A 16,601-nucleotide genomic window follows, 5' to 3' on the forward strand; every position below is an offset into this window, starting at 1 on the left:
CACCATGCGGCCAGGGGCAGAAAGTGGCAAATTCAGGTCACTCGCTCAGTCAGTCACTCACTCTAGAGGGCGCGCCGTGGGTCTGCACCAGGGTCTGCACCAGGGTCTGCGCAGGATCTGTGCTTGTTTACCATGGACACGAAAGGATAGAAAATTGGAGGAGGAATATCACCGAATTCAGCAATCAATGTTGTATCTTGGTGCACGGCATGACAAGTTTAAGTTTCTTTTTTTTTTTTTTTTTGCAGTTAAAATACATTAGAGACACAATTTGTGATAGCAGTATGGTGCTCCCTGTTGAAAACACCACTGTCTCTATTTATGTCTCTATGTCACTGTTCAGACATTTTCTGACTCTCAGATTGACTGAGCTGTCGATACAAAGGCTGACAGTATGTGACAACTAAACAGGAGTTTTAAATGCATTTTGAGGCTGTAGGATGTTTGGCTCTGTTGGTAATGTTTGTGAGGTAAAGTGAGGTAAAAAAAAAACAACACTTATTTTCCATTTACAAGTCAAACTTTTCAAGACTAATGTATGTAAAATGAGTCAAAATGTATGTGCAATTGGATGTCACATGCTTCTTAGGTGTGTGTGTGTGTGTGTGCGTGTGTGTGTGTGTGTGTGTGACTTGTCACCACCTCCATGTGAGCAAAATTACTCACACATTGATGATAGAGAGTGAGAGAGAGACAGAGAGAGAGACATAACTGGCGTTTCCATCAAGCCATTTTATGCGAAAATTAAAGTTTCGAATGGGAATAAGCTGAATGGAAACACCAAATTTAAAAAAATACATCCCCAAATATCACAAAAAAGTTTTTACGTTCGCTTGAGGTGGATTTGTTTGTCTGTCGATAAAGAGGTTATTCGAAAAACAGCGTTGGAAATGTATTTTGTGAATTAATAATGATGTAGAGTTACCTTAACCCTGTATTCTGCACAGCTGGCAGCTTGTCCAGTCTGTTGCGATGCGTTCCGCAGGCGGAACCAGTGGCCCGACCGGCCCAACGAACGGCCCGATAACCCTGCACAGCAGATCAAATGTTGTTCTGGACGTCCTAAACTGTTGCACCCAAAGGCTCTCAGTCCGTAAAATGCCTTTGCACGGTGACCTCCCAGAATTGTAGAATTGTTTTGTGCGTGTCTTTTCCCAGATATATGGTGGCCGTCATTGAATGGGAATTTCCCCTATAATTGCCCATAATAATTAGTAGTCGCCGCCGGGAAGAAAGAAATACAGCCACCAGCAGATTACATGACAGAATAATTATTACTTCTCCTATGGCAAGTAACTCTTGGAAAATTGTGATTGTGATCTTGTCTCACTCCACATACACAAACCTACTTATTCGCTTAAAATTGCCGACTTTTCAAAAGTTCGCTTAGAATTTGCGCAAAACCTGAATGGAAACGTAGCTAGTCACTCACTCACTCACTCACTCACTCAGGGATGGTTTGCACAGAGCCTGCACTTCGTCAGATGGCCTCTAGAGGGCGCACTGTGGGTCTGCACAGGATCTGTGCTTGTTCTTTGATAATGCTACTTATGGAGTTTAGAGTATGGAGAGTACTGGCCAGGGGACATTCTCTAAGATTCAGAAAGAGCAGAGAAAATGCTCTTCATAATTGTCTATTTTGGGATCATCCTGGGAATTTTGTTTTCTTGATGTCTCATTTAATCACTATTGTATCATAACTTCATGCTCAAATAAAACTTAACAAAATTTCAGAATGAGTGTTTCAGAATGGGAATCTTACAATGTTTGTGTTCGGGTCTCTTTAGAGTTGGTCAAAATTGTGCATGTTTGAAAACTACATCAGGAATCCCTGCAGACATTTTATTGTGTGATCTGTACTCCTTCCTGTACTGCTTAGTGTGCACATGTTTCCAACCGCATGGAACCTCTGTAAATACTTGTCGTTCAGTATGAAATGCTCTCTTTTTTTTCACACTCTAAAAACAATTTTAAAGGCCTTGGGAGTCTGTGGCCGGCATAAGCTGCTGTGTATTACTGCATTCTAGAAGAAAAGTCTTTTCACAACGGATGGTCGGTTCTTATTTCCAACATAAAACTACGCTTTTAACACGAGAATAAGCTCCTGTATTTTACTGTTCCCTCTAGAACGAGAGTCTGGGCCAGGGAACGTTCACCAAGATCTTCTGCGGCGTGCGGCAGGAGCTGGGAGACTACGGAGAGATGCATCAGATAGACGTCATCGTCAAGATCCTGGACAAGGCTCACCGCAACTATTCTGAGGTTGGCTTGTTGGTTGAATCACTGAGAGGTTGACTGTTTGAGTGAGCTCTTTCTTTGTTTGTTTCTTTCTTTCTTTCTTTCTGTCTGTCTTTTTTCTGTCTCTTTCTCTGTCTGTTTTTTTCTTTCCTTCTTTCTTTGTTTCTTTGTTTTTCTTTGTTTCTCTCTTCCTGTCTCTTCCCTTTTCTGTCTGTCTGTCTCTTTTTCTTTCTTTAGTTTTTTCTCTTTCTTTCTTTCTTTCTTCCTCTCTGCCTTCACCTTTCTGTCTCTGTCTGTGTCTCTTTCTTTGTTTGTTTGTTTGTTTGTTTGTTTCTTTCTTTCTTTCTTTCTTTCTTTCTTTCTTTCTGTCTTTTTTCTGTCTCTTTCTGTCTCTGTCTGGAAAAAGGATCATTAATTATTTCTAGAGCAGACATTGTCTCATCTTCCTATCTGCTCTCTTGTTTTCTCTCTGTGAACAGTCGTTCTTTGAAGCAGCCAGTATGATGAGCCAGCTCACCCACAAGCACTTACTCGTCAACTACGGTGTGTGTGTTTGTGGCGAGGAGAGTAAGTATACAACACACCTGCACACTCACACACACACAGACACACACACACTCACACACACACACACACACACACCACCTTAATGTCACAGTTTAAGCCATTAGTTATTCATCCTGTGTTTAACCCTTTACCTGCCCTCCCTCCCCCCATCTTTGCAATGACCCTATTCTAGTCTCGATGCACTTATTGTACAATTACAGTTCAGGGCTCATAGTGTGTGGCAGTATTTTATACAGTAGTGAGAACACTCCAGGATATAGATATATTGGTATGGGGAGAAAGACACTGGTATTGGGCCAAAATCCTTTCAAAAGCCGTTCTGTCTGTCTGATGTCTGATTGGCTAGTTCTAGTGATTTAAAAATGCAATAATGTTCTGCAAAGTTTTAAGGTACCTACAAGACAGTCAGAAGTTGTTTCAAAGCAATCACAACTTACAACTTCTGTGTCTTGTTATTTAAAACGTGCAAACTGTGTATGTAAACACAACGATACAAGTTTAGCCATGGTGATAGACATTTTTTTTTTACTTTTTAACAAGACAAATTACAAGTTTTCAAGTGGACTTTGGTCCCATGGACTGGCCAGTGATGGCCACAAAGGAATGGATCATAATGAAGAGATGGGGAGTGAACCAGTAGTGTAGTTAAACTAAGTATAGTTTAACAGCTTATGTGTAGATGAGAGGGACAGTGTGATAAAGACAAGACAGAATGCCTTAATAGACAGGGATGCAGAGAGAGGGTATTATCTGGTGGCCAGTCAGACATGCAGGAGAAATCGATACAGAGGGGAGGAGGTTGCTGACCTGCTGAGGGGGAGAGAGAGAGAGACAGAGAGAGAGAGAGAAACTGCTATGTGGACATCGGATGAACATAGAAAGCATAAATGGAGAGGAAATAAGGTTGCTGACCTGCTCTCTGCTCTGGCCTGACTCCCACTCTGACTGGACATAGCCCTTGGGATCATCAAGTCACTATTGGGCCACCACAGTCTTGATATTTACTCTTCCTGCTCCTGCCCACACATGTGTCTGAGGACCTCTATTACCCACATTTCCGAGCACAGGGAAAGAGGAGAGGGGTATTTATTGTAGTCCATGTTTCTGATGATATCATTTGAGTTGTATACCCTATTCTCCATCTTTACAGTCTCTCACAACTATTATTATTGCTTGTCATGGAGTTCATAACAAACACTTTCTTGCCATTCTTCATATAACGTAACATATGTTGCAATGGTAGCCTAATAGTTAAGAAAAGATTAAAGTTATTGGCTCAAATCTCCTGACCTAATGCAAAAATATGGGTGGGGAAATTCATTGGAGGGGAAAGTGCTCTTCCTGCTTCAGCAACTTTCTCTCTCTCTCTCTCTCTCTCTCTCTAACTGCCGACAAAGTGTCCTTGAACCACAGGAAATACACTGAACCACAAACTGGTTGAGTGGAACTTTAATAACAAAGGTTTCTTTATGAGCTTTTCTATATGAATAATGGTACAAATAAATAAATGATCTCTCTCTCTCATCTGCCTGTCAGACATGATGGTGCAGGAGTACGGTAAATTTGGTTCGCTGGACACCTACCTGAAAAAGAACAAGAGTTGTGTCAACATCACCTGGAAACTAGAAGTGGCCAAGCAGCTGGCCTGGGCTATGCACTACCTGGTAAGACTGCTGACATGTAATACTGTTCACATTTCACACCAGCCCATACAACCTACAACAGTGGTTTTCAGAGTTTGTTTTATGCCCCAAAGGTGGACAGTGATGACATGTTTACTGAGGATGGGACAATATATCGAAATTCAATATATCGTGATACAAGAATGTGACAATATGTATCGTAGGGCAGAAAAATGAAGTGTGATATTGGCTCCATTTTGTTCTGCTGTAGTAATCACCAATGAGACGGCTTGCCCATCACAGTTTTACAAGCTCTCCATCCAAATGATATTATTTGCACTTTGTAATGACATTTTTAAATAGTTGTTTACATTCTAGCAAACTAATGCCATCGCTAGTAAAGATTTGTGGCTCAGAAATGAACATAGTTCTGCACAGTCAGATTTTGTTGTCATTGAACTTTTATTTATTACATTGTACACATACTGTCGCATAATGTCTGTCCTTTTATCGAAAGTTCAGAAATTTTATGGTAAAGACAAATATCTTCAATTAATAACTATGTAAATAAAAACGAGTGCTGGGGACAAAGGGTTGCAACAAGGGGCATCATTTACAGATTGAGCCTTTTAACCAAGACTCAAAAATCGAATCTCGGAGTTCTTGCATTTTAATTTTAATTTGTTTATGCTGTCCCTGCCTTGTGTGTACGCAGGAGGATAAGAACCTTATTCATGGAAATGTTTGTGCCAAGAACGTTCTTTTGATCAGAGAGGAGGATCGGAAGACGGGCAGCCTGCCCTTCATCAAGCTCAGTGACCCTGGCATCAGCATCACCGTGCTGCCCCGGGATGGTGAGAAACAAGAGTTCATATTTTTGTCCTCGTGTGAAAAGCGCTTTCTCTGACTGATGTGTTTACACCTGCCAGAAAATGTCAGAAATTAACTTTTTGGCTCACAATTTACCTGCCAAGAATCATTTGTACCGGCCACATTAAGAAATATGCCACCCTCCCCATTATCAGTGCTATTTCATGTACAGAATCAGCTACTGTGTGAGTAGATTTAGAGTTTTAATTTAAAACTTGCACTCACACTTATACAATGGATGTTTTTTGTCTCGGTCAACATTTTTTCCTTTTTAGTGGCCTCACACCTACTATGTGTTGCCACATGGGAATAACATTAAGTTTGAACCGTTTGAAGTAACATTAGGCTAGTTAACCATCCAGACAGGGGAGAAACAAGAGGAAAGGTTTGCAGAAGTTTAGACGTTACCGCTTCGTGTAAAGCCAGGCAGGCAGCCAATCAGGAGCCTATTAGATACAGAGATGCTTTGATTTGATTGGCTCATGATCTGAAAGAGTGTACAGCAGCCAACAGGGACAAAGTTTGAGAGTTCACGTTTGAGCTTCTCCCAGCATGTGGCGCTTGTTAGGGGTTAATTTGGGAACGTGCTGCCGAATATATCAAAACCAAATGAATCAATGAACCCTCACCACCTGGGCAGAAATGACCACTTGCTGTTGACTTGTTTGTTTTTCCTAAAAAAATATTCTTTTTCCTTTTCTTCCCTTCACTCACCTCACTCCTACCCCGTATCTGCCTGCCTTCCCTGCAACCCCACCCTTCATTTCTTGTTTCATCCTTCCTCTCTTTCCTCCATCCCACCTTCCCATCCACTCGATTCTTTCCTCCCCTCTCTTTCTGTCTCCCCCTCTTCTCTCTGTGCCTCTCTCTCCCTACATCCGTCCCTCAGTTCTGGTGGAGCGTATTCCATGGGTGCCTCCTGAGTGCATCGAAGACCCCCACAACCTGAGCCAGGCCACGGACAAGTGGGCCTTTGGGACCACGCTGTGGGAGATCTGCAGTGGGGGAGACAAACCACTCAGCACCCTGGACTCCTCCAAGGTCACAGAAATCATAATATGTATAATAGTTTTGAAACTTTACAGTGCCATATACATTTAAAAAAAAAAAGTGCATCTTCTGCCCCAGTACCTTAGTTTGCCGGTTCACTTTGAAAATGTGGTGTTTGTGCGGGTCGTAACTTTTGCCGTTTCTCCTGCAGAAGAACTTGTTCTATGTAGACCGGCACCAGCTGCCCGCTCCCAAGTGGACCGAGCTGGCCAATCTGATCAACAGCTGCATGGACTATGAACCTTTACACCGCCCCTCCTTCAGGGCAGTCATCAGAGATCTCAACAGCCTCTTCACACCAGGTAAGAAGACACACACACACACACACACACACACACACACATCTAGGGTCTTTTGGACATACATTCATTTCCCATTCATTTATTTCTAAAGAGAGATTGTGGTTTTCCTGCTTTTTTTCCCCTCCTTTTTTTGTTTTCCCGATCACGTCTGTGCATAATGCGTATATATATATATATATATATATATATATATATATATATATATATTAACTTTGCATCCCGTTGTGTGACAGACTATGAGCTGCTGGTGGAGAGCGACATGGTGCCCAACAGGACACGAGGCTCCGGCTTCCCATGGGCCTCCGAGAGCCACGAGCCTGCCCAGTTTGAGGAGAGGCACCTCATCTTTCTCAAGCAGCTGGGCAAAGTGAGCCATGCAGAGAGATATAGACACATACAGACATACACACACAAATAAACACACTTTAGAGACAAAGTGAGACTTAAAGTATATTATATATTATAAAAAGTCATGGAGAAAATGCTACAGTCAAACGCATTGGGTCCTTGAGATAGAGTTGGACTTATTTGCTGGTGGCTTGTGTACAGTCATCAAAAGAAAAATTTGGTCTTCCAGGTTAAACAAGTTCTATTGATAAAATAACAGTAATTTATCAGTTATTTCACTGTGCCAATGATCTCACTATCACAATACTAACATTTTCAACTATCAGTTTCTCTAGGATTTACTATTTGTCAGACTTTCTGTTTCATCTCTTTCATTGGATTATGTCTGTGGGTTTGCACATATGTTTGTATTCAGTACTCTTTCTCATTAGTTTTACCTTGTTTATACTCAATCAACCGGTTGTTTTCTTCTCTCTCTCTCTCTCTCTCTCTTTCTCTTTCTCTCTGTCTCTCTATGTGTCTATATCTCTCTATCTATATCTCTTATCTCCATTTCTTCCAGGGAAACTTTGGTAGTGTGGAGATGTGCAGGTACGACCCCCTGCAGGACAGCACAGGGGAGGTGGTTGCGGTGAAGAAACTACAGCACAGCACAGCAGAGCACCTCAGGGACTTTGAGCGGGAAATCGAGATCCTCAAATCCCTCCAGCATGAAAACATTGTCAAATACAAGGGAGTTTGCTACAGCGTTGGTACGAGCACATTGTTTGATATTGATATGCTGAATGCAAATTGTCAGAAAACCACAATAAGTTTTTGGGATTTTATATCCTGCTCTGCGTCCTCGCTCTGTCTTAATGTATTATACCTGCATAACCTGACTCAGTTCTTTAGTTCTTTCTCCTCTGTATTTTTAGTGGGTCAAAATCACTTTATCTAGGCCAGATCTCCTCTCTGTGGCCTCTGCACTGCTCACCCATTTCGTATTTCTCTCCTGCATATTGTACTTTACTCACCCTGAATTCACTGTTTTTTGTTCCTTCTCCAGGGCGAAAGAACCTAAGGCTGATCATGGAGTACCTCCCCTACGGCAGTCTGAGAGATTACCTCATCAAGAACAAGGACCGCTTTGATTTCAAGAAACTGCTGCACTATGCCTCACAGATTTGCAAGGTAACATGGAAGTTGTTGTGGACTTTAAAGTCTTTATATAGCCCCATCCTGCCGTATACCCTGCATATATTGCAGCAATTCCTCCTGGAGCCGCAGTTCAATGTAAAAAGAATATAAAAATTAGGATTTAAGGGTCATCCTGGTGGCTTAGTTGGCTGAAGCCTACGTCAGACTACAAGTCTTTCCCGACTAGGGCAGTTCAGAAGAAACGCTTGCCGTCCGGTCAGGAGGATGTTCACACTAGGCAACAGGACAAAGATGGGATCACACGCTACCCGATTCTGCCATTCAAAAACATTTACCTATTCGTCCAGGTATTCTATTGTTTCTTGCTTCATGGTACAGAAGCTACAGTTACATTTACATTGCAAATGTATTTTGAAGTGACAGGCAGCATTACAATAATAACGATGAGGAACTTTGTACGAGACTTCTTTCACTTAATTTGTAATTGAATCCTTATGTGGTATGTCTAAACGCCCATTGGCTGTTGCCAGTGTCATTCTCAGATTTCAGTCTTGGTGAGTCTTGGACCGTTTCACACTACAGGATAGTCTGCACCGACCGTCGGGCCTGAGTGCCCTCCCCAACCCTGACTAGCCCAGATATAAATCAGACTTAGAATCAGTGTTAAAATCGTCTAGTCTGACCTGGGCTTTAGGCGCATACCCTGTAATTGCGATGTCCTATGAATCTGGCCTGGGGCCTTTGTCACATGTCAACCATCTCTCCTGTCTCTGCCCACTGTACTGTGTCCAATAAAGCAGAAATGCCATCAAAATGATTCTTTAAAAAATGTAGTTTTCCACAATGGTAGTTATTTACCAGAGGAAACCTCTGTGCATTATAAATAGTAACAAAATAAGTATAAATATATACCCGTCTGTGTGTGTTTTTCCTCCAGGGTATGGACTACCTTGCCACTAAGCGGTACATCCACAGAGACCTGGCCACTAGGAACATCTTGGTGGAGAGCGAGATGAGGGTGAAGATAGGAGACTTTGGCTTGACCAAGGTCCTGCCGCAGGACAAAGAGTACTACACTGTCAGAGAGCCTGGGGAAAGCCCCATCTTTTGGTGAGGAAGACATACTGCATGCTTCACTGCTGACGAAGAGCTTTCTGAGAAGTGAAAGTATCATTTTCTGGCTGCGAACATAAAAAATTGTCTCTGTATGAATATCTCTGACTGGTTTTTCTACAGGTGCAGAAAATATTTTTTTAACCCTGTCTGACCAAGCTTTAAATCAAAATAAGATCATCTGGGTCACATGGGGACAAAAATCAGATTCTCTGTTTCTGTACATCCAGGCTCTCTAAGTGTAAATCCATGCATGTCTGCTTGTATTGTAGCGTGGACTGGAATACATGACGTGTTTTGAAAGACGTGTTCCTCGTTGCGTATGTAAGACTGAGTCGTAGTGTTTTCCAGGTACGCTCCAGAGTCACTGACGGCGAGCAAGTTCTCTGTGGCTTCGGACGTGTGGAGTTTCGGCGTGGTCCTCTACGAGCTTTTCACTCACAGTGACAAGAACTGCAGCCCACCAGCGGTACGGCACTCTCTTATTTTCTCTCTTTCTCTCACTCTCCAATCTGCCCTCTTCTTCTGTCACCCTCCATTGCGCTTCATCTCTGTGTCTTATTGTCTCTCCGTTACCACACTTTATTCCCTTTTCATCCGTCCGATTGACTAATTGGTATGTGAGCAATTGCCAGTACAATTAACTTGTAGTGTTTTATGTGAGTGATTAAAGAAATCAGTTGATTGACTACTGTTCTCTGTTGCTTTTCCCCAGTGCCATGTACTCAAAAACAGGACACACTTCTGAATTTTGGGCTGTTTTACCAAGCTGTTTTTCGAAAGCTACTGTTTCTCTTCCAGGTGTTTATGGACAAGATGGGTAGTGAAAAGCAGGGCCAGATGATTGTGTACCACCTGATAGACCTGTTGCTGGAGCAGGGATACAGGCTGCCGGCCCCCAACAACTGCCCAAAGGAGGTCAGTAACTCTTAACTATGCCTGCTGCGTACCTAAGACCAGGGCTGTTCTTCAGACTTAATGGGAGCTTTCTCTTGCCCAGGGCTTGGTCCCAAGCTAATGCAATACTATTGCTAGTTTTGTCATTGTGGACACACCAGAATTAGGCCTGCAGCCAGATTTTTGTCCCAACCAGAGCCTCGTAACAGGGACTCACAACTCTACCAAACCGGGTTTCCCCTCTCCTTTTAGAGAGGTTTCAGAGACCACCTCACTAGTTTGGGGAGTTTTATGAATGGAAAGGGAAGCAGAAGACTCATCAAGAGCAATCATTGGACGTCATTAAAACAAGTTATCCAATGAATAGATGAACAGAGAATCCTGTTATTGTAATACAGATATAAAAAAAAAAATTCTAAAGAATTTTCCATTGAAAGAATTTCCATTGAAAATCAAGACCCAGGCTTATTCCATGACTGTGAATCTGGCTCTAGTAGTCCCTATCATGTGGAGGGCAGTAACTGATGCCTCTCTCGTTTTGTTTTTTTGTTTGTTTTCTCTCTTGTTAATGCTTGCTGTCTCCCGTCAGATTCAGAAGATGATGACAGAGTGCTGGAGCGGCGACCCAAGCCAGCGGCCCACCTTCACGAAGTTGGCCCAGAGCGTGGACATCATCCGGGACGGCAAGGAGGGATGAGGGGCTTTTGATCCCTGAGCCTTCGACCCTTAACGCTCGACTCGGAGGGGCTCGTCCCCGCAGATCGTTCCAGTAGCAGTGGACTTGATGGCGGTGGTTGGGATTACTGCAGTGATGTCGTCAAGGGTATCTACAGACATGTAAAATATACCTAGTTTTTTTCTCTGGGCGTAGATTATGATTATCTATCAGCCTAATTAACATTGACTCATATAAGGATGATAGATAGATTTTTAGCAGTATACCCACTTTTTTCCCTGGCTATATGAAATATACATATTAATCATCTTAATTATCAGATTTGGCTTCATAGTGCAGCCAACACTTTTATACCGGTTCAGAAAGGATATTTTTTATATTTTTCTTTGATAACAGAAAGCACTTTTTCTTTGTAATATTTGTATATGCCATCTGCTTTACAAATTGAATCAGGAGATCACCTTCTAAGAATCCAAGGTTTTCAATACTTTTCAGTAACTTGTGTTGGCTTTTGATGCCTTAAAATCAAAATTTACACCAAAAACTGTTACGAATAAATAGCATTTTTTAATGCCCAGTCCTACTTAAAGGCACAAACATTGTCTTTAAGTGAGCAGCACCTACTTGTTGTATGAAACCAGACCAAAGAGACCATGGGATGATTCCGAATAGACTGTCTGACCGCACCTGAAATCAAGAACGGACTTGAAAGATGATTTCCACATCACCGAGCCAGATCCAGCTGAACTGAGCGTAACTGCGCTGCTCTTGTGTGGCTGCACTTCTAGTATTGACTGCAACTACTGCCGGCCTCCTGCTGTTGGTGCCCACACACACACACACAGACTCTTGCTTTATATTTTTAAGACTGATGTACCTAAAAAGTAAATGTGGTGTTGGAGATTATCATCGGGGCTTCGGGCGGCCTTGTGGACTTTTGTGTTTAATAGCCGGTCATTACAGCAGAGGAACACGGGCCTCTGCAGTGTTCTCAGTAACCAAGAGTCAAATTAAAGTCTGACTTATTGCACAGTGATGATGATTCTCAATTTTTCTAAGGTGCTGAAGCAACAGGAGAACAAGCCAGAATCGTGTTCTGAGTGATGGTATGGCATGACCACACCATCTACTTAACAACAGACGTCAGACTTGTGACATAAACTGCCTAAAACTGCCACTGCTTTCCACTTTTTATGCAACGTGCAGATAGTGACATTGGTAAAAATAAGTCAGAGAGCCGCACAGCAATAACCGATCATAAATCTCTTTGACTGTTTCTATCTTGTCATATCATGGAATCATATCATTCTTTTCTCTGAAGGGAACTAACTCGAGAAAGTATGATATTTTCTTTTTATAATTAGGGTCTATATTTTATAAATACAGTGTAAATGTTTTTTTGTTTTTTTAATGTTGTATAGGTATATTATCTGCCTGTAGATATCTAATGTGAAAATCTGTTCATGTTGAAGATGGAGAAAAAGTAACAAAGGGAGATGCTTTTACATTCTACAGTAGCTTCTTGTTTCCTTCTGTTTTATTTAAAACTTTTATTTTTCACTTTCATTCATTTCATGATATTCTCACCCCTTGAATGATGAACATGTTGATGAATGTGTGTATGCAGTGCGATGCCCACAATTGTCCACAAACCTTGGCAACCACAGATTTTTGAAGTGGATCTACAATTGCCTTGCAAGAATAATACGCACAGGAGAGGATTTTATTTAAGTTGATAGTTTAAAACTTGATGTAACAAATGTAAATGACAGCGTGGACATCATCCGGGACGGCAAGGAGGGATGAGGGGCTTTTGATCCCTGAGCCTTCGACCCTTAACGCTCGACTCGGAGGGGCTCGTCCCCGCAGATCGTTCCAGTAGCAGTGGACTTGATGGCGGTGGTTGGGATTACTGCAGTGATGTCGTCAAGGGTATCTACAGACATGTAAAATATACCTAGTTTTTTTCTCTGGGCGTAGATTATGATTATCTATCAGCCTAATTAACATTGACTCATATAAGGATGATAGATAGATTTTTAGCAGTATACCCACTTTTTTCCCTGGCTATATGAAATATACATATTAATCATCTTAATTATCAGATTTGGCTTCATAGTGCAGCCAACACTTTTATACCGGTTCAGAAAGGATATTTTTTATATTTTTCTTTGATAACAGAAAGCACTTTTTCTTTGTAATATTTGTATATGCCATCTGCTTTACAAATTGAATCAGGAGATCACCTTCTAAGAATCCAAGGTTTTCAATACTTTTCAGTAACTTGTGTTGGCTTTTGATGCCTTAAAATCAAAATTTACACCAAAAACTGTTACGAATAAATAGCATTTTTTAATGCCCAGTCCTACTTAAAGGCACAAACATTGTCTTTAAGTGAGCAGCACCTACTTGTTGTATGAAACCAGACCAAAGAGACCATGGGATGATTCCGAATAGACTGTCTGACCGCACCTGAAATCAAGAACGGACTTGAAAGATGATTTCCACATCACCGAGCCAGATCCAGCTGAACTGAGCGTAACTGCGCTGCTCTTGTGTGGCTGCACTTCTAGTATTGACTGCAACTACTGCCGGCCTCCTGCTGTTGGTGCCCACACACACACACACAGACTCTTGCTTTATATTTTTAAGACTGATGTACCTAAAAAGTAAATGTGGTGTTGGAGATTATCATCGGGGCTTCGGGCGGCCTTGTGGACTTTTGTGTTTAATAGCCGGTCATTACAGCAGAGGAACACGGGCCTCTGCAGTGTTCTCAGTAACCAAGAGTCAAATTAAAGTCTGACTTATTGCACAGTGATGATGATTCTCAATTTTTCTAAGGTGCTGAAGCAACAGGAGAACAAGCCAGAATCGTGTTCTGAGTGATGGTATGGCATGACCACACCATCTACTTAACAACAGACGTCAGACTTGTGACATAAACTGCCTAAAACTGCCACTGCTTTCCACTTTTTATGCAACGTGCAGATAGTGACATTGGTAAAAATAAGTCAGAGAGCCGCACAGCAATAACCGATCATAAATCTCTTTGACTGTTTCTATCTTGTCATATCATGGAATCATATCATTCTTTTCTCTGAAGGGAACTAACTCGAGAAAGTATGATATTTTCTTTTTATAATTAGGGTCTATATTTTATAAATACAGTGTAAATGTTTTTTTGTTTTTTTAATGTTGTATAGGTATATTATCTGCCTGTAGATATCTAATGTGAAAATCTGTTCATGTTGAAGATGGAGAAAAAGTAACAAAGGGAGATGCTTTTACATTCTACAGTAGCTTCTTGTTTCCTTCTGTTTTATTTAAAACTTTTATTTTTCACTTTCATTCATTTCATGATATTCTCACCCCTTGAATGATGAACATGTTGATGAATGTGTGTATGCAGTGCGATGCCCACAATTGTCCACAAACCTTGGCAACCACAGATTTTTGAAGTGGATCTACAATTGCCTTGCAAGAATAATACGCACAGGAGAGGATTTTATTTAAGTTGATAGTTTAAAACTTGATGTAACAAATGTAAATGACTGATGAAATGGGCTTGGTCATTTTCACATGTGTGATATGAGTGGAGATTGGCAAGAGGAAAGCAGAACAGAATCAGAATTGTGCAGAGCAGCGTCTTTCTCTGAATGCTGTGTTTCAAACAAAAAAAAAAGCCCCCCAAAAAATGTCATTTTATAAATTCAAGGATGTTTCACCTATGCAAGTGAACGTACTGCATACATGTGCAGACAAACATGGTGTGACATGTGACATTGCTTAAACTTAGTCACAGAAAAGAAGAATATTATCCTCTCTTTCTCTCTCTCTCTCTCTCTATCTCTCTCACACACACACACACGTACACACTCTCTGTTAATTGTAAGCTGCCATATCTAATACTTGCAGTATTTGTACCAATAACCTGGCTGCTCTAAATAATCTTTTTTTTCCGGGTTTTTAAACAAATCTGTCATTAATGAGACTCATTGGTTGCTTTGTTTGTTTAGAGTTTGCCTGATGTTTGCATCATGGCTGTGATGCAAATATTTATCATATTGTTATTATTGTTTTTTTTTTTTTTTTTTTTTACATTAATGTTGATGGGTAAAAATATATATAGATATACGTATATATATCATTTTCCTATTTCAGATTACTATTTTTTACCAACAGCACCACTGTTAAATGTCATATGTGTCCGTTGCTTTGGGTGACACTGATTAAATGTGAAATATGTGCCATTTTTTATCTTAATACATTCCAAAGAAATTGATAAAATGGTTAACAGTGTTATTGCAGTGTTTTGTGCAGCATGAATGAAATTTATTTATATATATCGATATATATAGATATATATCGATATATCTATATATATATAGCAAGATCAACGATGGGTTTATCATATATTCCAGTTATGCATATACTTTATTCATTAAACGAAATGTAAGACTAGCCTACATCCAGCTTCCTGTAGGGACTGAAGAAATTGAGCGCACATGAACAGCCGTCAGTTGAACAAAGTATAGATATCCAAACTAACTGAATTTGAGTTTCATCGAACTGCGGCTAGCTGTGCACAAAAAGCTCAAGGCTGTTTTTGATCACATTACAGTCCAGCGGCCTCGCACCTCTATCAAATGTGAAACTTCATTTGGAAGCTGACAGCTTTTTCTTCTTAAACCAAAGTTTTTTTTTTACCCAACAGCAGTTGACGATTATTTCTACCTTTGCACAGTTAGACCAAAAATACTGTTACAATCTTTCTGCACATGACGTGAAATGTTTTGTCTGAGTCAGATAGCGATTATTAAAAAAATCAGATCTAATGCAGTGGTGTCCTTAGGGTGTCTTCTCATACCGAAAATGGTCAGGCAGGTGTAATGTTGTGAACTGAGGTCAGCAAGGAGTTCACAGCAGCCTGACTGACAGTAATGGATGATATTGGCTTGTGCTGTTTATTGCTCCAAATCTTATATTCTTCCCATGCATATGCAGATGCATATATAAAGAAATGTATTGGACAATATACAATATTCTGAAAGAAACTTGATAATCAGAATATTTAATTGTTTTCAGACAGACATCTGCATCAGTGCTCAATATTTCATATTTACATAGTATTTCAATGTGTTCTTAGGCAGGTCGACAAATTGTTTTATTAGTAATAGGAACACATACAGAGTATGCTCTTGCTTCAGCAACATAGTAATCAACTGAGGAGATGAAAAACCTATTTGCTAGGAATCAGTTCTCAGTGGTGGGTGAACCACAAATAAATAAACTTGTCTCTTGTTAAAAACCTAAATCTAAACCTGAAACTCCGTCAGACCTACGCAGCTGATTTTCCACAGTAAAGGACAGACAGTAAACAGTAAAGATGGAAACTGACTGTGTTCTTCCCCTGACCACCGAATGAAAACACACACCATAGCTTGCATTCCCACACACAAACTAATCTGCTTTTTTCCAAAGCCTTCTGAGAGTTATCATCATCTTTGTCCACTTTTACAATAGAACAAAGGTGATTTTGAGAGACCTGGACCTGGAGCTGGAGCTTGAGTGGTGTGATAACTGTTGGTATTCCAGTCAGACAGCACTGTATTATATAAAACGTGTATTGTGTATTACTGTGGGTAACGCGTCACCCACAGTAATACACAATACACGTTTTACCTCCTCTTCCCCCCTTTTCTCACCCCTTGTCTTCATCCCTCTAACCCCCCACCCACCCCACCCATCCCCATCCACTGCACCCACCCCCTTCGC

General features: G+C 40.9%; 1 protein-coding gene across 1 annotated transcript in view; it reads left to right on the forward strand.

The window, feature by feature from the left end:
- jak2a (Janus kinase 2a) overlaps window positions 1-13,644 on the forward strand; it is a 47,279-nt gene extending 33,635 nt beyond the window's left edge. Inside the window, exons 12-24 of the mRNA XM_071901312.2 lie at window positions 2,128-2,262; window positions 2,718-2,805; window positions 4,342-4,469; window positions 5,143-5,281; window positions 6,187-6,338; window positions 6,499-6,649; window positions 6,883-7,016; window positions 7,560-7,749; window positions 8,046-8,170; window positions 9,075-9,247; window positions 9,602-9,719; window positions 10,052-10,168; window positions 10,737-13,644. Coding sequence (XP_071757413.1) covers window positions 2,128-2,262; window positions 2,718-2,805; window positions 4,342-4,469; window positions 5,143-5,281; window positions 6,187-6,338; window positions 6,499-6,649; window positions 6,883-7,016; window positions 7,560-7,749; window positions 8,046-8,170; window positions 9,075-9,247; window positions 9,602-9,719; window positions 10,052-10,168; window positions 10,737-10,844 — 1,758 coding nt within the window. The 3' untranslated portion in view covers window positions 10,845-13,644. The remainder of the gene's footprint in view (window positions 1-2,127; window positions 2,263-2,717; window positions 2,806-4,341; window positions 4,470-5,142; window positions 5,282-6,186; window positions 6,339-6,498; window positions 6,650-6,882; window positions 7,017-7,559; window positions 7,750-8,045; window positions 8,171-9,074; window positions 9,248-9,601; window positions 9,720-10,051; window positions 10,169-10,736) is intronic.
- The last annotated feature ends 2,957 nt before the right edge of the window (window positions 13,645-16,601 follow it).

Source organism: Centroberyx gerrardi, chromosome 2 (genome assembly GCF_048128805.1).
Source record: "Centroberyx gerrardi isolate f3 chromosome 2, fCenGer3.hap1.cur.20231027, whole genome shotgun sequence".
Lineage (NCBI taxonomy): Eukaryota > Metazoa > Chordata > Actinopteri > Beryciformes > Berycidae > Centroberyx > Centroberyx gerrardi.